Source organism: Polypterus senegalus, chromosome 5 (genome assembly GCF_016835505.1).
Source record: "Polypterus senegalus isolate Bchr_013 chromosome 5, ASM1683550v1, whole genome shotgun sequence".
NCBI classification, from domain to species: Eukaryota; Metazoa; Chordata; class Cladistia; order Polypteriformes; family Polypteridae; genus Polypterus; species Polypterus senegalus.
In genome coordinates this window covers 116578337-116602091 of record NC_053158.1, presented here as the reverse complement: position 1 = coordinate 116602091, position 23755 = coordinate 116578337, and the positions used below count along the sequence as shown (strand labels likewise).

At 39.3% G+C, this 23755-nt stretch overlaps 1 protein-coding gene across 3 annotated transcripts in view; it reads left to right on the top strand.

Annotated features, from left to right (window-relative positions):
• The window catches only part of snap47 (synaptosome associated protein 47), a 109227-nt gene that overhangs the window by 37302 nt on the left and 48170 nt on the right, over window positions 1-23755 (top strand). The window contains exon 4 of one of the 3 annotated variants that reach the window (XM_039753265.1): window positions 9245-11862. The exons of the other annotated variants lie outside the window; for them this stretch is intronic. Coding sequence (XP_039609199.1) covers window positions 9245-9372 — 128 coding nt within the window. The 3' untranslated portion in view covers window positions 9373-11862. Of the gene's footprint in view, window positions 1-9244; window positions 11863-23755 lie in introns of those variants that run through there. 3 annotated transcript variants of the gene reach the window in all.

Sequence of the window (23755 nt, the reverse complement as noted above, 5' to 3'; positions counted from 1 at the left end):
CGATACACATAGATGAAAGCGCGGACTGCAAAGCCTTTTCCAGTTTCAAGTGATCTTCTAGAGTCGGCGAGCTATCGTGACATGCGTCACTTGCACATTCGCTCCCATTTTTGCTCTCAACTGGAGATGATTCAGCGGACCATGGTTCTGAGATGTCTGGGCTTTTGCCTGTCTGTTCCAGGTCGGTCTCAGAAAGGCCATACCTTGACCTTGGACTTGCCTGTCTAGGCTTAGATGTAGATTTAGGTTTCTTTTCCATTTCTTTCTGAGCCCCTTTCTTACCGCTCATCCTTCTATATAAAAGCGGTCGGGATTGTCCTTCCGTCCCATGAGTGCTACGCAGGCGCGGAGTTTCACACACGCCCCGTCCATTTTGCAATGTACGGTGGGATTTGTAGTTTCGTTTTTCCAGGTAAAAGATGATTTTCTACTCCAGACTGTGCGATATCTTCTTCTTCTTTCTTACTATATAAAAGTGGTCGGGATTGTCCTTCCGTCCCATGAGTGGAAAGCGTAGCGGTATTCCGCTTATCACAGACTTACTACTTGCAGCTTATGGTACGAAGCGACATGATGTGAGCAGAGTGAGCAGAGAATGCCTTACCGCATAGTAAATATCAGGGGGGTTCAAAAGGGCTACCTCAATATAGAAAAAAAGTTTAAATTTCATCACAAAAATAACAGAAACTACGAGTATTAAAGTAATACCGCTCAAATGCAATATAACCAAATTAATGAGTTTGTATAAAATATCAAATTGATCTACATATTAAATTGGCGTAAGAAGTGGTCAACTTAAAATAATATATCGAGCACATATGTCTCATTTGAAATTATCCAAAATGTTTCCAAGGCAAGATCCAACCCGTGAACGTTGCAATCAAGTTCCAGCCTCATTGGGCCATATGTTTTGGACGAGCACCAAATTAACATCATTTTGGACCAAAATCTTTAAATGCCTTCAGGCAGCCTTGGAGTCACAATACCTCCTAAACCACTAACAGCAATGTCTGATGTAATTCCATATGGGATTAAAGTGGAGAAGGACAAACAAACTGTAATTGCCTTTACTTCCCTATTGCTCACCTGGAAGAATCCTAACTCACCTTTTTTAAGTCAGTGGACAACTGATGTTATATATTATCTCACTTAGAGGATCTGTACATAACTTTTTAAAAATCTGGCAGGATCTAATCAGTAACATTTTGGAATAAGCATTTAAATTGAGGAAACTGATTCTCTCTTTTTTTTTTAAAATTCGATTCTATTCTATTTTTTTTTCCCCTACTATTAAAGTTTTACTCTGTTGGCCTAGGTGTCGCTCTCTTTCTCATGGGTGGTGGCTGATTTGTTTCAAACCTAGTTTTGTAAAACTTGACTTGCTTGTATGCAATGTTATTTGATTTTGATAAATTCAATAAAGTGTAAAAAAAAATGAAATTGAGAAATGTATATTTTTACTGTCGCTTTAAATGTATAACTTTTTTTACCATATTCTTTTTAAGTAATTTTTTCAATGGATTTTATTCACTTGATTTTATCCAAATACTGACAATTAATGATTAGCAAGAATAGATAAAGAAATACTGAATGCTAAAGGTGAGCAAATAATTTAGTGTCACATCCACTTGCATGCGCATTAGTAAGAAAAGCTATATCAGAATGTTAAAGAGGTAAATGTTACAAAGGAAAGAAAAAGAAAACACAAACAAATGCTTCCTGTATTCCAATACAAATAAAGCAAATCCATTTTGTAATTTCTGAATTTATGTAAAAAGGCAAAGACTGGGAAATTGAAGCAAGGCAGGAGTTCAGTTAAAAGTAGAAAATGGTTGGGTTAAACACCTGCAGTTACCTCTATTTTCAGGACTGAACTTGAGAACCACTGATTTAAGCCTTTTCTTAATAATTATTACACAAATGAACATGATAGTTCAGTAACTAATCAGCTTTAGAATTTGGTTTCATTTTTCACCTGTGCCTCCACTGGTCTTAGATAATTGTCATTATTTGGATACAATTAAAGAAATGTTTAAAACAAAAAATATTAATTCTTGAACTTCTTTTAAGTTCTTCAAAGGGGTTGCGTTATGTCTGTGTAATGGTCTGTGTAACTTAGGCACATATTTAGCACACTACTCCGAGAGGATGGCTCTAGGAAGTCTAAATAGTCTTATAAGCCAGTCATTATGAGCCAAAAAAAATCAAAACTCACTTCTTGCCATGCTTGTCAATGGCTTGTGTTATATTTATTTAAGATGCTGGTTCCTTACCCCACAAAAGAGGAGTTAAACATGAAAGGCTCTCCTGCACACATCCTGGCATAGAAACAGACCATTGGTTCATTTAAAGGTAGTTGGGGGTGTTCATATTCATCAGGTGGTACACTGCTATATTGCCCCACAAAGATTTGCCGCATTCTGGTGGCTTGCGAAATACTGCACAACATGGTGCAGAAACATGGACTACGTCTGTCACCTGAGATAAGCTAAGATGACCACATCCATGCAAATGCAATTCAAAGTTGTTTGGATGCTGTACATCAAATGTAAAGAGACTTGTATGTATTACAACACTGACAATTAGTTGACAAAATTACCTTTTTTTAACAAGTTCAATAAGAATATCTTTTACTTCTACACATACAGTCTACGTCAGTCTGTGCTCTGTGCTGGCAGCGGTCTAGACACTGCATGATGGCACATTTCTTTAGCTCTCTATACTCAGCTGCTGTCACTTGCTCCCACTCTGTTTTATTTCTTTTATTTGCTACTCCTCAAAGAGACCAGCAAAAAATATGTTTTTGTGGTTCACCACTTCAGCTGGTAATGCCTCAAGGTCAGATTTACTGAAGTTTCATTTACTCTATTTCCCCATGTTTTTCAGGAAAGACATCACTTAGGAACATAGCCAAATTTATATGGTGATTAGATCATCAGTATTCAAAAAAGCATTTTTTTAATCCATGGCTACTGGTGGAGGTGATGGGGAGTGGGTAGAAGCACGTTCAAGAGTGCATAGTGTTGATTTATAAAGAAACTTTACATGGTAGGTGGCATACGTACAATTTGATTGATTAATTTTGCACATGTATCATTTTTGTCTTTCAAGTGTAAGCTAGATTTTAGTATGGAATCTAAGCAAGGTTTTATACATGAAGCCCCAGAACTGGAAGTGTAAAGTGGAGAATCACTATATACTGACATAAACCGATGTATCGAAGTCCTAAATAAGCAATGAATCTATTTGGATGATGATGCTGTGATCCTTGAAGAAATGGTTCATGTTTATGTTCATGTGTCTGTGCCTTTGCTGTAAAATTTTATCAAGCTGTGGATCACCAGGCTTAAAAAATCAATTGTGTACTGTCTTCAGTGTTGGGATTGCTGATAAGAGGAAGATCTCGACGCAGCAGTTAGACAGCACATTCACTCCTTTTGCCAGTCCCTGGTACAGTGGATTCAGAAAGTATTTGGATCTCGTCCGTTTCTACACACTTTATTTTTTTGTAGATATAATTTTGGAAAGCTTTGCCTTTCTTGCCCAACAGTCTACTCTCAACAACTCATAATGACAAAGTGATTACGTTTTTCAGAAATGTTTGCAAATTTATTAAAAATCCAAAAACTACCAAAAGTATCCAGACTGTTAATTCAGTACATTTTGAAAGCCCTTTGGCAGCAATTACACCTTTGATTTCCTTTGATTAAGTCTCTACAAGCATTGTATATCTGGATTTGAGAAGATCCTCTCAAGCACTGCTAGTTTGGATAGGAAGCATCTGTAAACTGTCATCTTCAGGTCGCTCCTCAGATGTTCTATGAGGTTTAAATCTGGACTCTGGCTAGGCCACTTAAGAATAGTAAGAGACTTATTTTGAAGCCACTACAGCATTGGCTTGACAATAATTTTCTTTCATTGTTTTGCTGAAAGGTAAACCTTTGCCTCAGTCTGATGTGACATGCACTCTGGAGCAGGTTTTTTTTTGTTTGTAACTGCATTCAGAATGCCCACAGTTTTGAACAGTCTCACTGTCCCTGTCCTTAAAAGCACTCCCATACCACGATGCTGCCTCAACCATTCACAGGTGATGTGCAGTGCCTGGTTTTCATCAGACATAGTGCTTAGAGTTCTTTCCAAAGAATTACATTTTTGTCCCATCAGACCCAAGAATCTTTTTCCTCGTGCACTTGGAAACCTTTAAGTGCCCTTTGGCAAACTCCAAACAGGCTTTCATATGCATTTTACTCAAGAGTGGCTTCCATCTAGCAACTCTACAATAAATGCATCAATGATGGAGTGCTGCTGAGATGGTCATCCTTCCGATAGGTTCTCCAATCTTAGCAGAGCACTTCAGAAGTTCTGTTAAAGTGACCATTGAGTTCCTGGTCATCTTCCTGACCAAGACCATTGTTGCTGTGGCACTGAGTTTGGCTGGACAACCAAATCTAGAAAGAATTGTAGTGGCTCTAAACCTCTTCTGTTTCATTATTGAGACTACTCAGACAGGTGGTGCAGTCTTATAGTCTGTAATGGCTTAGACTGCCTGCCAAATGCACCATGTGTCTACGGTGTTTTGAAACTGGTTGAGGGTTTTCTTGCCATACTCTTTCTTAGCAGCTTTGATGTCCTGAGATAACTTTGCCCTCACTGTCCTTGGGGCTATCTTGTGATCTGCTCTTAAGGCAGCATTATGGGCTTTTAACAGTGCACATACCTCCAAAGTTACTCATGGTTTCTGATTAGCACATGTTCTGGTGGTCTTTAAAACAGTCGCGTCATCTAGGCCCTTTTTAATATTATATACAGTGACTGATGATGCATACTCCTTTAAGATGATCTGATGCCACATAGGTGGTAGCTGGTTTAAACATGGCCTAGTCCAGTGATGGCGAACCATTTAGAAACCAAGTGCCCAAACTGCAATCCAAAACCCACTTATTTATCGCAAAGTGCCAACATGGCAATTTAACCTGAATACCACCTAAAACTGAACACCAGCATAACCAAGGAGCTGGTAGTGGATTTTAGGAGGCTAAGGCCCCTCATGGACCCCGTGATCATCAGAGGTGAGTGTGTGCAGAGGGTACAGACCTATAAATACCTGGGAGTGCAGCTGGATGATAAATTGGACTGAACTGCCAATACTGATGCTCTGTCTGTCTATCTATCTACTGAGCTTTTAGTTTAGAAAAGCAACTTATACATTAACATCTTTTGTCTTAAAAGAAAAACATAATAACAGAGCTTTCAATGATACAAACAACTTTTTGTTGAAAGGTAAAAGTTTGCATTCGGTATGCTTTTGAACAATTAATGTGCTTTTTGCTGTTGTATGCATGCTGATAATTTGTCTAACCTTGGCTCATACTTTGTAAGTTTGAGAGCAATACATGCAGCACTCAGGTCATCTGTTAGTCTGTTTCTGGTGTCAGATTTGATTTAATTCAAAGCTGAAAACAGCTAACACAAGCATAAGATGTTCCAAACAAAGTAAGGAAAGCAATCTCGCGTGCCTTCATTGACTTAAGATTATTTGGCAGAGAATTCCACACTTTAAGAATTTCATTTTCATAACTAACTGTGCTGTCCTTTGTCATCCCTTCGATCCTCTCAAGTGTTTCACGCAGGTCTTCCCTATTAGGCTCCGCCCCCAAAGCTTCCATTATTTATTACGGGGTCGTGGATCAGGTGTGGCGATTAGCAACTCCCAGCAATAATTACAGATGCGGCCGACTCCTCACCTGTGCGCTTAAGCGAGGACTGCCCGCATCACAAAGCTCCCGGAAACCGCTCCGGCCACTCTACCATAACCCCCTTTAAGCCGCGAGTGCGGCAATTATCTGTTAAAACTGGCCTTTTTAATTTTGAGCTGTGGACCCGCTATACCACATCCCCTCCAACCCCACCACGGGAATCACAGGCTCAAAAGGCTGCAGTCCGTGCCACACCCTCAAGCAGCATGTGTGCCGCCCGCCTTACCCCAGACAGGAGAGGAAGGAAGCTGGGCAGAGGGGCGGGTGATGTGAGAAAAGTCCTCCGGCGCCCGTGAATAGGGGGAGCAGTGAGGGGAGCAGCCCGGCCCCGCATTCCTCTGGCTTTATAGTAACGAACTCTGTGCTCAGGCGACGGCGCGCATGCCCACTGAGAGGGCTCTGCGTGCCCCCTTTGGCACGCGTGCCATAGGTTCGCCACCACTGGCCTAATCCATGTTATCACAACAGTCCTGCAAGGCTGAAACATTTCCCTCTAGTCACCAACCTACTTTGACTGAGAATTGGTATAAACTATTTAAGCAGTGTTCTGTATGCAGGTGGTAGCATAAAGAAACATGAACAGAAAAACCAAGATGTGAGCGTGGTACAGTTGTATAAGCATTGTGAGAGTTTGTAAACATAAGGTCAAGTTTGTTCTCTCCCCTAATTGGAAAGTTCATGTGTTGATAAAAGATGGAGAGAGCAGTCTTCAAGTTCATGTAATTAAAATCTTCAACCACAATAATAAAACCACTGGGATGCACGATTTTCACCTCTGTAATAGTTCTGTAAAGTATACTCAACACTTAGAATTAGAATTAACTCCCGGAGAGAAGTAATTGGCCAGAATAAAAACAATGGTAAACTCCTATGGCAAGGAAAAAGGATGTCACTTTACAGTTTAACATTTCAGTACTGGAGAGCAGTGGTTTGACTCTATTGCAGCGTTGGACCATTCATTGTTCATGTAAACACGCAAACCACCTTCGTACACCTTACCAGCTTCTGAAGCAACACTGTCCTCTTGGAAAGATGTTTGTCCATCCAACTGAATGGCCTGTCAGGGATGTTAATATGCAGGTACAGTTCAGTAAAGATAAAAACTGAGCAGTCCCTAATCTTTTATTATGCTGTCTACTGAAGTCTTAGGTCATCCAGCTTGTTATCAAGTGGGCAAACATCTGAAAGCAGGATAGAAGGGAGAGTTGGTCTGATCAGATTTTTTTCTATCCTGATGTGGACCCCAGCTTGTATACCTTGCTTCTGTTTCTGTTCACATTGTTTACAACAACGATGGATCTTTCTTTCAATAGCCAATTCTTTTGAATTTGTATTTTCATTGCCTAATTTTACGGAATGCCAAGGCTACTAAACTGCTTCTTTAACGCTGGAGTAATGATAAATGCTGAGCATTATGTACATTGTGTAAACCAGTGTATAGTGACAGTAGGTCTTCAACATGAAATATGCAGCACAACACATATGAGAGAAAATATTTAACACATTTTGCACTGAATTCTTTGGACCTTGAAAAACCACTGCATCTGCATGCACCGCCATCTTGCTGGATACAAACCATGCTACTACTCATGTTCACACTTGCTACGAATGGTTTTAAGTAAGCACCTTTACCACATGTGACAGCTTGTTTTTAATTACTTTCTGCCAAGGTGAGTGATTTCAAGCACGAAAACAGTCATCCTATAAAAAAAGATGTATGAATACCAAGTACTAATGAGTATTGTACAGGGTGACACAGAAAAACGGGAATTTTTGAAAAACCCAATAAAAATAGAAGAAATCCAACAAAAAATGTTATTGACAGTAATTGAACCACTACAACTTGCCTTTTAAGTGACAGTAATCCAAATTATCAATGTCTGAAAATTATGTTCTGTAGATGGTATCCTCCTGTACGTATGCATTCTTCCAATCTGCTGTTGAGGTTTCCCATTGATCGCTGCAACATCTCAGCTGGGATACCACGAATTTCATCTTGAATTCTTTGTTTCAATTTATTTAGTGTCCTTTCATGAAGTTGTGGAAAATTGTTCAATGCAGTTTCAAGGGAACCCGACCATGACACCCTAAGTTGAAAAAATGTCGGAACTCCCTCTGCGCACCTTCCAAACCATCATTGTTTTTGTAAAATATTTTTATGGCGAAAGCACGCTGTTGACCATTCCACTGATCCATGATTACTAAATGGCGAGTTTGTTTACAGCTCAAGGTCCCTGTTCCGCAGTGCTGCCAACTGTACATGGCTGCAACTATGCATTTCAAAAGTTCCCATTTTTCTGTGTCACCCTGTATTATAGTTGTGTATGCCTCCTATATAATTTTTGTGATGGGATAATCACTCCTTTGGTAGCAGTGCCTTCCAATTTTAGAACAAAGTAGCCAGTGTGAGAGCTTATGCTGAGCCCCATACAGGCAGGGGTCGGAATCGGATATGAAGATGAGCTGTTCTGCAAACTAGATACACTTGTAGATTGTTCGGTCATATTTTGGCTTCAGCTACTATGGTAACTGAACAAATAGAAGTCAAATGTAAACTCTGATGGAAAACCACTCTTGCAACTAAACATAACATGAGCAGCTTGTTTCCTCTCCTGAAAACACTGCTGTGTCCAAGAAGTTCAAAGAGGCTTATAACGCACTGTTTTCTAAATGCTGTCAAGCTGTGTTCATTAAAACATGCCCAATAACAAGAATTTTTTTAATCTCTACTCTTTTTCATTTTTAAAAACAACCATCTCCTTCTTTTAGGTTTGCCACCTCAGTCTTTGAATTGTTATCATCTACTTCCACACAGTGTCAACAGCGTATTTATTCTGGTATGAATGCCCAGCCTCTTAGTCTTTCTTGGTCACAGTATACTCAATCTTGTCGCAGAGTTTATGTCCAAAAAAAAAATAAAAGCATAACTAACTGACCAGTACACTTATGGCCAAAGTGATTGCCCAAAGCAGCAGTCTTTAGTTTTTTTTTTTTAGTTTTTGGTCTTATTTTTTATTTAGTTTTAGTATTTTGCCATTGTGTAATTTTAGTTTTTCTTTTTTTGTGTTTTTCTTTAGTTTTAATTTTCATCAATTAGCTTTTATTTTTTGTCACACCAAAAACATGCACATGGATACAGAATAAGAGCAAAATGCAGTTTTCGTTACAGTTGTTATTCTGTATCATTAATGTTTTACCTATCAACTTAATGCATTCAAATTTACTGTCTGTGACAAAACACAGTTTTATCATGATAATGTGACAGTTCAAGGCTTCCAGGACAATCAAAAAATGCAAGTTATTAAATAACAACTGTGTTCTGATGTCATTTCTTATTTTAACCTCCAACAGGTTTAATCAAATGGGTAATTCATTTCAAAAATGTTTTCTTTTTATTTTTGAGGCTCCCTTTGTGAGTAGTAAGATCACAGTACACATACTCTTATTTAATGTATTTTTTGATATCTCCTGATTTGGACTGTATCAAGGCAAGTCAAGTTGGGGAGCATGCATTCGTACAGTGCATTGCTGGACCCACTACAGGGCGAAACAACTTGGGATCCCAGTTGGCAACCCCCAGGCAGACACGCTGTCCAGTCCTACCCTCCGGAAATGACCCTACATCTGCTGCAGCCAGTCCAGATTTGGCCTGTATGTCATCTACCAAATTCAAAGTAAATATTTTTCAGGGAATTCTTACTTTGGATCTCTTTTGAAATTATTTTTGAAGTCACAAGTTCTACAATAATATCAAAAATAACAGCTGAAAGTTTTTCCATGTATATACTGCATTTTTAGAAACACACCATTTAAATGAAATACTGAACATCTGTTATATAGCAGCATCTCAGATCATTCACTTAAGAAGCAACATGCAAAACATGGGTATCTCCCAGTGAGCCTAAACTGAGAAGATGTAATTTAACAACACATGTAGAATAAACACACTTTTAATATCCAACCCTAAAACAATATCTGAAGTTGCATACATTGAAACCACTTAAACATGGGGAGAAAATTCATACTCCATATATAGACACTGATCAGGCTAGCAATTAAAAATTATCTCATGAGGCTGTGTAATAATGATAATAATAATAACGATACATTTTGTTTATGTAGCACCTTCTGAATGTTAGAAGCATTTCATAAACTGTGAAAGGAATACAATAGAAATAAAAGCAAAGGTAATATTAATAACAATATAACTAATAACAACATTTATAAATATTTAAAAGTTAAAGATCTAAATTAGATTAAGAGATAAGCAGTAAAAAGAGAAGAAAGCTATGAACAAATAACAGAATTTTTGTATAATTACATGTAGGGATTTAAATGTAGATGTTATAATCACCTACAGTGCTAAGCAACAATGAATCAGATAAGAGTGGATTTTGTTATCAGTTTTCAAGCCAAGTGCTGGACTACATTGACTATTTAATGACCATTCATTTGCTGTTTAATTCAGATCTGACAGTCCTATCCTGACATCTGTGAATGCTGCAAAGTAAATAGACCAGACCGGAGTTGCATCACTTACTGTAGAGATGCAAATTTCTTAAGGTTTTCTTTGTTCATGTTTTTGCAAAACTGCAATGTTGTAAAAGATTGCTACTGTCCGTCAATTTGCTATCAATGAAGTTCTATGACACCACAGCGCCCATGTTGATGCATCGGTACTAATAATCTGATTAAAAACTAAATGCATATGTGTAACGTTGGCTCGGTTGATAACTTTGACTGCATGCTAAACATTTGCTTAATCTGTCACTACAAAGGTGCCATCATCAACCAAGTAATATCTGTGTGACTATAATGTTAAATTGATTAAATTCCTACCTTTTTTGGGTGTATAGAGAGAACATTTTTACAGCCTAAATACTGACTGAATTAAAAGTGTGAGTTGGTAGGGTGGTGAATTTATTACATCACCTGCATTACTTTTTTCGTGCATACATATCATTTTAAATCTACTTGGTTGTGTTTTTCAAACTAATGTGTAGCATGTTTTAATTTAAGCACCTTTTTAAAATTTTATTGGAAATAACATTCTTTACAATCACGTCGAATTTATTCAACAAAGAAAAAAATTCCATACAATCCAGTCGACTTGACAAAACAAAATTCACCCCTCACCCAACATTTAAGTGACTTGTAATTGTAGTTTATTGAAAGTTGTCTGCCATTTACTGACAAAGGACCATCATTGTCTGATAGGTAATTGTGGCTAATGAAATCCACAGAGTACGTCATTACCAAGTGATGAGGCTTTGGTATTTGCTCTGATTTCTAGAAAGGAAAACTGATTGATTCATGACATGACCAATGAAATCCACAGATTCAGATGCCAGCAGTGATGAGTACTTTACTTGTACATGTACATGAATCCATACTTATTCCGAACCAAATTTACGGCTGTGCAGTTTTGAATAATATTTAATATTTATACTGCAACAACATACTTGCATGTGCTTTGACTAGTGTGGTGAATAATTAATATTAGAAAAAGTAGCTTAATGTTAATTTTTTTTCTCATTTTCATTTAGTTCTAATTTTCAGACATTTTGTCATTTTTTTATTTTAGTTTTAATTTAGTGAAAGGGTTATTTTTTTGTTGATGACATGTTTAATTTTCCTTTTTGCTAACGGAAATAACACTGCTAATACCTCTCATTGTGCAAAATATTCACACACACTGAACAAAATTACTAACGATCTGTGACAGACGATCAGGGACCTTGCCCTACTGGGTCACCTGGAGGAAGGATGGACCAGGAGAGCTGCACTATACTTTCCTGGGCGCCTGGACGGTCCTTGAACCCTGAAGGACAGCGCTTCCACTACACGAGGACGTGCTGCCGGAGCAGGCATGGTGTGTGTCCGGATGCAAGGACAGCACTTCCACCACACTGGGGAATGCTGCTGGAAGTTCGTTATTGTACACCTGGAGCACATCTGGGGCAAGATAAAAGGGGCCGCCTCACTCCATTCAGGGAGCTGGAGACGGGTGGAAGAAGACGGAGTTTGCAAGGAGTGGAGTGGAGGCGGCTGAAAGGACCAAGGACTGAGCTTCTTCTTCTTCTTTCGGCTCCTCCTGTTAGGGGTCGCCACAGCAGATCATCTTCTTCCATATCTTTCTGTCCTCGGCATCTTGTTCTGTTACACCCATCACCTGTCTGTCCTCTCTCACCACATCCACAAACCTTTGTTTAGGCCTTCCTCTTTTCCTCTTCTGTGGCAGCTCTATCCTTAGTATCCTTCTCCCAATATACCCAGCATCTCTCCTCTGCACATGTTCAAACCAATGCAATCTCGCCTCTCTGACTCTGCCTCCCAACCGTCCAACTTGAGCTGACCCTCTAATGTACTCATTTCTAATCCTGTACATCCTCATCATGCCCAATGCAAATCTTAGCATCTTTAACTCCGCCACCTCCAGCTCTGTCTCCTGCTTTCCAGTCAGTGCCACTGTCTCCAACCCATATACAATACAGTACAATACAATACAGTTTATTTTTGTATAGCCCAAAATCACACAGAAAGTGCCGCAATGGGCTTTAACAGGCCCTGCCTCTTGACAGCCCCCCAGCCTTGACTCTTTGAGAAGAAAAGGAAAAACTCCCAAAAAAACCTTGTAGGGAAAAATGGAAGAAACCTTGGGAAAGGCAGTTCAAAGAGAGACCCCATTCCAGGTAGGTTGAGCGTGCAGTGGGTGTCAAAATAAGGGGGTCAATACAACACAATACACAGAACAGAACAAATCCTTAATACAGCATAATAATATAAATTTTAGAAGTACGGAGCAGAATTTAACAGTAGATGATATCACATAATAAGATTTGGATATTTTTAGAGTTCTGGAGACCTTATCCATCAAGCTGCCTCCCCATTTGGCCATTCCACGGCTGAAACGTTGCTCCGATGAAAGGACCCCTCTTTCCCATGATTCCTGTGATCCTCCATCAGGGATGACTTTACCATAGGCAGGCAAACAACTTGGCAGGTGGGCCGTGGCACCAATTGCCACATTTGGGTACCAAGAACAGAAACAGAGTAGTTGAGGGTTAGTATTCAATTCTAACTATCATGTTACTTATGTTTTAGTGCTAATAACTAACAACAGAGATGCAGTATGTACAGTTAATCAGCAGCTCAAGTCAGGATATGCTAAACTGAAGTAGTGAGTCTTCAGCCGGGATTTAAAGGCTGAGACTGAAGGGGCATCTCTTATAGAAGCAGGCAGACCATTCCACAGTTTAGGGGCCCTGTAACTAAAAGCTCGACCTTCCACTGTGATTTTATTAATCCTTGGAATCCTGAGTAGACCGGCATCTTGAGATCTTAATGTGCGCTCAGGTTTGTAAGTCATGATAAGTTCAGACAAGTAAGCCGGAACCTTGGCCATTTAATGCTTTATATGTTAAAAGGAGGATTTTGAAATCAGCCCTAAACTTAACCGGGAGCCAGTGTAAGGATTTAAGAACTGGAGTTATGTGTTCATATTTTCTTGTTCTTGTAATAATTCTTGCAGCCGCATTCTGGATTAACTGGAGGCTGTATAGAGAACAGTTTGAACAGCCAGTGAACACCGCATTGCAGTAGTCAATCTTACTAGAGATAAATGCATGAATTAATTTCTCCGAATCCTGTTTATTTAGAAAGCGCCTTAATTTCCTAACATGTTTTAAGATGGAAGAAACATGTTTTGGACAACTTTGTAATATGTGCTTTAAATGAGTAGAATGTGAGAATGTCATATACAACCCGTGTTAGTGCAGTTTCTGTACTATGACCAGTGCGAAAGCCAGACTGGAATTTCTCAAATAAATTGTAATGCGTAAGGTGTGACTGAAGCTGACTGGCTTACTACTTTTCTAGTATTTTAGAGAGAAATGGTAAATTTGAAATAGGCCTATAATTATTTAGTATGTGTGGGTCTAGGTCTGACTTTTTAAATAAAGGTTTAATGAATGACACTTTCAGTGCATCAGGTACGGTGCCATGCAGTAATGAACTATTGATAACGGTTAGAATAGGCGCTGCAAGAACATCCATTGCACTTTTTACTAGTACATATAACTTAGCTGGTCTCACTACCGTCCTGTAGACTTTTCCTTTCACTCTTGCTGATACCCGTCTGTCACAAATCACTCCTGACACTCTTCGCCACCCATTCCACCCTGCCTGCACTCTCTTTCTCACCTCTGTTCCTCAATCCCCATTACTCTGTACTGTTGATCCCAAGTATTTAAACTCATCCATCTTCACCAACTCTACTCCCTGCATCCTCACCATTCCACTGACTTCCCTCTCATTTACACACGTGTATTCTGTCTTGTTCCTACTGACCTTCATTTCTCTCCTCGGTAGAGCATATCTCCACCTCTCCAGGGTCTCCTCAACCTGCTCCCTACTATCGCTACGATCACAATGTCATCAGCAAACATCATAGTCCACGGGGACTCATGTCTAATATTATCAGTCAACCATGTCCATCACCATTGCAAATAAGAAAGGGCTCAGAGCCGATCCCTGATTTAATCCCACCTCCACCTTGAATGAATCTGTAACTCCTTCCGCAGACCTCGCCACTGTCACACTTCCCTTGTACATATCCTGTAAAACTGTAACATACTTCTCTGCCACTCCCGACTTCCTCATACAATACCACAGCTCCTCTCGAGGCACCCTGTCATATGCTTTCTTCAGGTCCAGAAAGACGCAATGCAACTCATTCTGGCCTTCTCTAAACATCTCCATCAACATCATCAGAACAAACATTGCATCTGTGGTGCTCTTTCTTGGCATGAAACCATACTGCTGCTCACTAATCATCACTTCACTTCTTAACCTAGCTTCCACTACTCTTTCCCATAACTTCATGCTGTAGCTCATCAATTTTATTCCCCTGTAGTTAATGCAGTCCTGCACATCCCCCTTTTTCTTAAATAACGGCACCAGTACACTTCTTCTCCACTCCTCAGGTATCCTCTCACTTTCCAAGATTCCATTTAACAATCTGGTTAAAAACGCCACTGCCATCTCTCCTAAACAACTCCATGCTTCCATAGGTATGTCATTTGAACCAACGGCCTTTCCATTTTTCATCCTCTTCATAGCTGTCCTTACTTCCTCCTTGCTAATCCGTTGCACTTCCTGATTCACTATCTCCACATCATCCAACCTCTTCTCTCTCTCATTCTCTTCATTCATCAGCCTCAAAAAGTACTCTTTCCATCTGCTCAACACACTCTCCTTGCTTGTGAGTACGTTTCCATCTTTATCCTTTATCACCCTAACCTTCTGCACATCTTTCCCAGCTTGGTCCCTCTGTCTAGGCACTCGGTACAGGTCCTTTTCTCTCTCCTTAGTATCCAACCTCTCATACAACTCATCATACGCCTTTTCTTTAGCCTTCACCACCTCTCTCTTCACCTTGCGCCTTATCTCCTTGTACTCTTGTTTACTTTCTGAATCTCTCTCTCTATCCCAATTATTCTTTGCCATCCTCTTCCTCTGTATACTCTCTTGTATTTCCTCATTCCACCACCAGGTTTCCTTTTCCTCATTCCTCTTTCCAGATGTCACGCCAAGCACCCTTCTTGCTGTCAGCCTTGCTACATCTGCTGTAGTTTTTAGAAATAAACTGGATACATTAGGATTAAAAATCAAGACGGAGGTAAAAAGCTTAGGGGTGATTGTTGACTGTAATCTGAATTTTAAATCACATATTAATCAGATCATTAGGACAGCATTTTTTCACTTAAGAAACATAAGTAAAATTAGACCACTTATATCACTGAAAGATGCTGAGAAATTAGTTCACACGTTTGTTTTCAGTCGACTAGATTACTGTAATGCACTCCTCTCAGGACTACCCAAAAAAGATATAAATCGTTTGCAACTAGTACAGAATGCAGCTGCTAGAATCCTAGCTAGGAAAAGAAAATCCGAACACATTTCTCCAGTTTCAATGTCACTACACTGGTTACCTGTGTCATTCAGAATTGACTTTAAAATTCTGCTTATGGTTTATAAAGCCTTAAATAATCTCGCCCCATCTTATATATCGGAATGTCTGACACGTTATATTCCAAATTGTAACCTCAGATCCTCAAATGAGTGTCTCCTTAGAATTCCAAGAACAAAACTTAAAAGAAGTGGTGAGGCGGCCTTCCTCTGTTATGCACCTAAAATCTGGAATAGCCTGCCAATAGGAATTCACCAGGCTGATACAGTAGAGCACTTTAAAACACTGCTGAAAACACATTACTTTAACATGGCCTTTTTATAACTTCATTTTAATCTTAATTTAACTTAATGCTGATACTCTATATGTTCAATTTCCTCAAAATAACTATTCATGGTGGCTCTTAAATCGGTACTGACCCCTACTCTCTTTTCTGTTTCTTTTTCCGGTTTCTTTGTGGTGGTGGCCTACGCCACCACCACCTACTCAAAGCTTCATGATGCTCCAACAATGATGGACGGATTAAAAGGCAGAAGTCTACGTGACCATCATCATCATCAAGCCCTTCCGTGAGAATCCTAAATCCAAAGAGGACTGTTTCATTTATGTTAGGTAGAATGCCCAGAGGGGACTGGGCGGTCTCATGGTCTGGAATCCCTACATTTTATTTTTTCTCCAGCTGTCTGGAGTTTTTTTGTTTTTTCTGTCCCCCCTGGCCATTGAACCTTACTCTTATTCGATGTTAATTAATGTTGATTTATTTAGTTTTATAATTGTGTCTTTCATTTTTCTATTCTTTAATATGTAAAGCACTTTGAGCTACTGTTTGTATGAAAATGTGCTATATAAATAAATGTTGTTGTTGTTGTAGTTCCCCAGCTGTCTGGTAACTCTTCACTGCCACCCAGTGTTTGTCTCACCTCCTCCCAAAGCTCAACCTTGCAGTCTTCCTTTTTCAACTTCCACCATTTGATCCTTGTCTGTTCCCTCACTCTATTCCTCTTCTTGATCTTCAACGTCATCCTACAGACCACCATCCTATGCTGCTTAACTACACTTTCCCCTGCCACCACTTTGCAGTCTTCAATCTCCTTCAGATCAACTCTTCTGCATAGGATATAATCTACCTGTGTGCATCTTCCTCCATTCTTGTACGTAACCCTATGTTCCTCCCTCTTTTTAAAATACGTATTCACCACAGCCATGTCCATCCTTTTGGCAAAATCCACTATCCTCTGACTGTCCTCATACCTTTCCTTGACACCATACCTACCCATCACATCCTCGTCGCCACTGTTCCTTTCACCAACATGCCCATTGAAATCCACTCCAATCACCACTTTCTGTCCCTCGGGTACACTGTTCATCACTTCATCTTACTCACTCCAATAATCTTCTTTCTCAGCCATTGCACTTCCAGCTTGCAGTGGATACACACTAGCAACATTCATCATCACACCTCCAATTTCCAGCTTCATAATCATTACTCTGTCTGACACTCTTTTCACCTCCAAAACACTCTTGACATACTGTTCCTTCAGAATAACTCCTACTCCATTTCTCCTCCCATCCACACCATGATAGAAAAATTTGAATCCACCTCTGATCCACCTGGCCTTACTCCCCTTCCATTTAGTCTCTTGTGCGCAGAATATATCAGCCTTCCTTCTCTCCATCGTATCTGCTAACTCTCTCCCCTTACCAGTCAGACTGCCAACATTCAAAGTTCCTACCCTCAGTTCTACTCTCTTTACTTTCCTCCACTCCTCCTGCCTCTGGACACATCCCCCCCCTCTTCTTCTTCTTCTTCAGCCAACAGTAGCCTAATTTCTGCCAGCACCCTGTTGGCTAACAGTACTGGTGGCGGGCGTTGTTAACACGGGGATCGACTGATCCTGTATGGAAATTTGTATTGTTGTCCGCATATTGATTTGGCAAAATTTTACACCGGATGCCCTTCCTGACGTAACCCTCCCCATTTATCCAGGCTTGGGACCGGCACAAAGAAACACATTGGTCTGTGCATCCAATATGTGAATAATGTAAATAGTGTAAAATAAATGTGTGTGTTGTGGACATTTTGGTGTTGTGTCTGTCAGTGGCCAGGCTATCTTTTACAGCTCTTACATACCTCATTTTGAAATTAATGTAAGACATTTGTTTTCTGTTTTTTTAATAATAAATTGGCCAACTTTAAGTTGACTTTTCTTGTAAAAAAATTAAAACTATGCATGTTTAGCATAATTTTGCTAAAGAATTATAAAGTCTGATATAACTATATTCCACAACATGGAATTAATTAATACAGAATAACTTAAGTAGATAAGCACAAAAAAGTTATTAGAAATAAAATCATAAATTATTTCCTCAGTTTGTCTTTGTGTCAGCAAAAGTGGCAGAACCAATTTTTATTAAGTTTTGTGTGTGCATTGCCGTTGGTATAACTTAAAATGTAGGCTGTATGGTGGATTGGGTAGAGAGCTTCAGTTGGAGGAGACCAACCCAAAAAACAATTCCAAGCTGCAAAAGAATGCTAGTGTTGATGGGAGGACTACATTGTCAGCACACAAACATTTTGTACTGGCTAAATTCGGCATTTCATTCAAGACCGCATGTACCACTCTTTCTTCTCAACTAATCTTGTTTTGCTAGATTACAGCAAGTACAGTGGAACCTCAGTTTACGAGTAACTTGGTTTACGAGTGTTTTGCAAGACGAGCAAAAATTTTTAATAAATTTTGACTTGATAAATGAGCGATGTCTTGCAATACGAGTAGTATGGATACACTTTGTCTGCTGAGCGTCATGTGATCACAACTGAGCTGATGGTTCTCCCTCTCTCCTTATCTCGCTCGCTTGCCCAGCGTGTCTCTCTCTCTCTCTCTTTATCTCGCTCGCTCGCCCAGCGCGTCTTGCTCTCTCTCCTTATCTCGCTCGCCCAGCGCTCTCTCTCTCTCTCTCTCTCTCCTTATTTCGCTCGCTCGCTCGCCCAGTGCGTCTCTCTCTCTCTGGCAATTGTCTCCTATTCTCTGTCTGAGTCTGTGTGCCTCACTCATATAGTCAACATCTGTTTACTACAGCATTGTGACTGTGTGTGTGTGTGTGCGCTGTGAAGTGCGAGTCCCCATCTTGCTCTCCAAAACACAAAGCTGAGTCTCAGTACTTTAACACCAGCTTTATTCAGCTTGAAACAGCAACAGCGCTGTTATTTATTGTACCGGGATCTTTATAATGTTCCTTGTATGACCCATTGACGACAGGTGCTTATAGCATGTCTGCGATCTTTTTGGATGCGCTTATACGGCGAACTGCTACAGCGCTGGGAGACTGCGATTGCTTTGGGACGCTCTTCCGCGTGTTGTCCCGTTGGGTGGAATCCCACATGAGTTTAGAAACTCACACCAGCCATGATTCTTTTTAAAGGTAAAGTGCAGGTTAATTTGTATTATGTATTTTACTTTATATTTTGTATTAATCATTTTTATATGAATAGTTTTGGGTTGTGGAACGAATCATCTGAGTTTCCATTATTTCTTATGGGGAAATTTGCTTTGATATACAAGTGCTTTGGATTGCGAGCACGTTTCCGGAATGAATTATGCTCGCAAACCGAGGTTCCACTATATATTATTTTTTCTAATTGTGTGTTGTTTTAGTCCTGTTTGCAAAAAGACTTTTTTCCCCATTTGTCTTTATCTAGACCCTTTCCTCAGAAGTCTGCAGATCCAAAAAGGATGTACAGTGTTGACAAACCCTTAAGGAGTAATTTTTCCCTTCTTTAAACTTGCCAAAAAATGTAAAACCTCAAAGCAGCACTTTTATTGAGTTTCACTGTTGCAAAATTGCATGCAAAGTGAAGATTAGCATCAGTTTCACAAAACTGTATGCAAAAGAAAACATGGGTGTTTTCCTCACCACTACATAGTATTTTGTGATGTTTTATTATACTTAACCAACATAGCGATATTTGGGCTGTGTGGCAGTAGGGGGCGCTAGTGCTCCCTTGAACCCTCAGGTATGACTCCAAACACCAGGTAAAAGTCCAAGACTCTTTATTTTCTTTTCCCACAGTGCACCAAGCACCTTCCACACTACTCATACAATTAATAACAAAACATTAACCACTCCTCCTCGACCAGACACTTTGCTCCTCTCCCACCCAGCACAGCTCAGAACTGAGGCACCATCCTTTTATAGTCCCTGACCCGGAGGTGTTCCTGTCCCAACAGTCCACAGTTCCTCATTCCTTCCGGGTCAGGGCAAACAGTCCTTTTCTTCAACCCGTGAGCACGTCGTTCCTTCCTGTCACATGACCGTGACATACTCCCGGGTTATAGGGCACACAAGAGCCCATGAGCCCCCCTACAGCGACTCCTGGTGGTCCCCAAGGTATCCAGCAGGGCTGTGTAAAAACACTACATAGTCCATAAGGCCCTGCTGGAACTCGGGGCACGATCCTGCTGTCGGGAGAGCTCCTCCTGGCGGCCTGGGGGTGCGGACCGGCATAGGAAGCCGGCAGTCCTCCACAGCTGCCAGACAAGGACATTGGTGACCTGCTCTATGCTGGTCAAACATGCAAACAGAATTTCATTGTGTAATTTCTCTGAAATGTACATTTTACAATGAGGTAGTTATAATTGTAAGCTTTGATACCAATAAAGCACTGTGATCTGTAGCAATTTTAAATCAACATTGAATGAAACAACTATTAAACGCCTTTATAACATTATCAAATATGGCCACTGGTTCTGTCTCCTGTAATAATACAGAGACTTGCAGCGATATCCGTGAACCATCTTTTGCCACTTTAGAATCTTTCAGCGGTCCATGGATTCAATTGCTCAACTCAGTTTATTACTCCATTTATTAATGTGTGATTAAACATATATATAATAAAACCACACTAAACCAGGAAATGCGAAGTAGGGTGCATGGATCTAATGGAGTGAGGTGTTACAGCAATTATGCAATCAAATTATATACAAAAAGAGCAAATTCTGGACTCATGAGAGCAGGTAAACAAATTGATAGTTATCAGAAAGGTATTTTTATGACAAATAAAGACAATAGGGTCAATATTTAAGAGACACATTTTGTTTCTCGGCGGCACAATGGCATGGCGGGTAGCACTGCTGCCTCACAGTTAGGAGATTTGGGTTCGCTTCCTCCCTGCATGGAGTTTGCATGTTCTTCCCGTGTCTGCGTGGGTTTCCTCCCACAGTCCATAGACATGCAGGTTAGGTGCATTGCCGATTATAAATTGTCCCTAGTGTGTGCTTGGTGTGTGTGTGGGTGTGTGCTGGCGCCCTGCCCAGGGTTTGTTTCCTGCCTTGTGTCCTGTTTTGGCTGGGATTGGCTCCAGCAGACCCCCATGACCCTGTAGTTAGGATATAGCGGGTTGGATGATGGATGGATGGATTTTGTTTCTCATCTTAATCTATTATACTAGTAGGCTCAATGTAGTACTTTAAAAAAAAGGGTATAATTATGGTTTTGTCCACTTAAAAGTTTTTTTACCTAAGAAAGAAAAGCCGTGTCTGCCCCTTCTTTCAAATGTGTTCTGTGTGAAAGATCAGATTAGCCTGATACCAATGATTGTCCCTATATTTGTAGTGCCCTACCATCGCTGCTGTTTAATTAAAATAATGACCCCTTAAGCATATAAACATAGATTTAGTTTGCATTTAATAAATATTCAGTTGAATATTCAAAATTTTAAAATTGCATTTTGCAATATGTGAATGTTCCATAAATGTTAAATATTTGTTATGGTTTCTATTTCCACAGATTATGATATTGAGATGAGGTGAGTGTAGTTTTAATAGTTTTGCATATTTAAAATCAAAATCTTTATACATATAATGTTGTACGCAAGTTTAGATATTTGGGAGCCATGAAAATTAAACACTGTTAAAAAGTGGTATTTTTGAACTAGGGTTGTTAACAAAATTATTGTTAATTTATAGGTATTTAAATATGTAAAATTATCACTATATTCATTTGAAGTCATATGAACCAGCACCAATTCAAGTAAGTATTGTTTTTTCCATTTTTCTTTTGGATAGTTTAGTGTTGCCATGAATCAACACTGATACCGTGCTTTAAGAAGCCTGTATTTGATTCTTGGCCAGGGTGTGGTTTGTGTGGGTTTGTTATTGGTTTTTACAGTTTTCTACCACATCCCAAAGAATGCAGATATTGGTTGTTGTTTTCTCTAAATGGACTACATATCAGAGACAATGCCTTGCAGTGAACTGGTGCTGTCATTTCTGCTTTGTTCCTGTTTGTAGACCTTTCTTTAGTTAAGAGTGATAGCAAATATTGAGGATGCAGCAAAAATAATTAAAAAATACTGCTAATCTTCAGAAATGGGCAATAATTAGTAGAACAGCCAAGCATAATTCTGGAACTAAAGGGTATATAGAGTTGTAGGTTAATTAAATCTTGGGTTACCTAAATCAACTCTTTAGTATTCTCAAAGGCTTCAATTACATTTATCTGCCTGCCTCTCCCTCTCAGTCCATGGTCAAGAGCCCTGTTTTCAATTCAAATATGCAATCATATCTTCCTGCTTGTGTACTGCTTTCATTTTACAGAGATATGTCTATAACAATATTTTAGCAAGAAATTGTGTTTTTTGTACATTGTGAATATATGACTGGATTACTTAACATGTGAATTATGCAACACTAGTAAAGTTAATTTTTTTTTTTAACAATTTTGTTTGCTGTTGTCCAGCATTGGTCACCATAAACTCCCATTCTGCCAGAAACAAAGTTATCTCTGTTCCACATGAAAGCGTGCAATTATTTTTCTTAGTCCTCACTACAAACTACGTGGGATAAGTAGCTCAAAATATATAATCCATAAACTGAAGTAAGCTGAATTTATATAAATTAAGACTTTAATTTGAAATTTTGTTCTTGTTTTTTAATTTTTGTGCTTCCATAGTTTCCACATCTGCAGGAGGCTAGTTACAGGTGATGTTATTTAGGGCTAGAGTATATAAGTTTAGGTTTAGGTAATCTTTATTATCCCAGAAAGAGATTTGTTTGCAGCAGGAACATTTTTATAACATTTTTAAGATGGTTTATATTCTTATTGTTGAGTTTGCCAAATCAACAGAAAAGCAAATGTAACAATGGATTCAATAAAGAACTTATAAAAAGTGTCATTATGGTTTTGCCCACTTTAAAACAGCTGAGTTTCCTAAGAAATAAAAGTTGCAAATCTGCTCTGTGTTAAGATCAAAGTTTTGTTTGTTATCAATGATTGTTCCCAGATATTTGTATTGCTCTACCATCTGCACTTTTTCCATCTTAATTAAAGTTGAGACAGTGGATGGTACCTAAAATTTACAACCATATCTTCTGTCTTGGAAATATTCAATTGTAAATAGGAGCAATCACACCATTGTATAAACTCATCAACAACAGGCCCATGGCTATATTCCTTATCTTGTAGTAAAAAGTCAATCAAACTCACAAAAGGTAGAGTTGTCTGCAGATTTCCAGATATGTCTATCCTTGTGTAAACTCCTACAGTCATTTGTTTATAAGGCAAATAAAAGAGGCCATAGGCAGCACCCCCTTGTGGAGTACCAACAGATGTACTTAGGCTGTTAGAGAAACAACTATTAAAATTCACTCTTTCTGTTCTGTTTGTTAGAATGTCCAGAATCCATCCCACCAAGCTAGGGTCCAAACACAGTTGATCCATCAGTTTGTCAACTAAAATGTGAGGTTGGGTTGTGTTAAAAGCTCACGAAAAGTCCATAAACAGCAATCTTGCAGGGTTTTATTTTCCTTCCAAGTGCTTATACAGTAAATTTAGAAGTGTTGCTGGTAAGTGCCCAGATGAGCCACATTTTTGTTAAGTAATTGTCACTTAATTCATTTCTCAAATGATTTCATGATATGAGAAGTTAATGCCAGTGGTCTAAAGTCACTTTAATGCTTTAGGGTGTGCAGTTTTTGCCATTGGAATAACAATTGCCTGTTTCCATAGGCTGGGGACTTGCCATAAATCA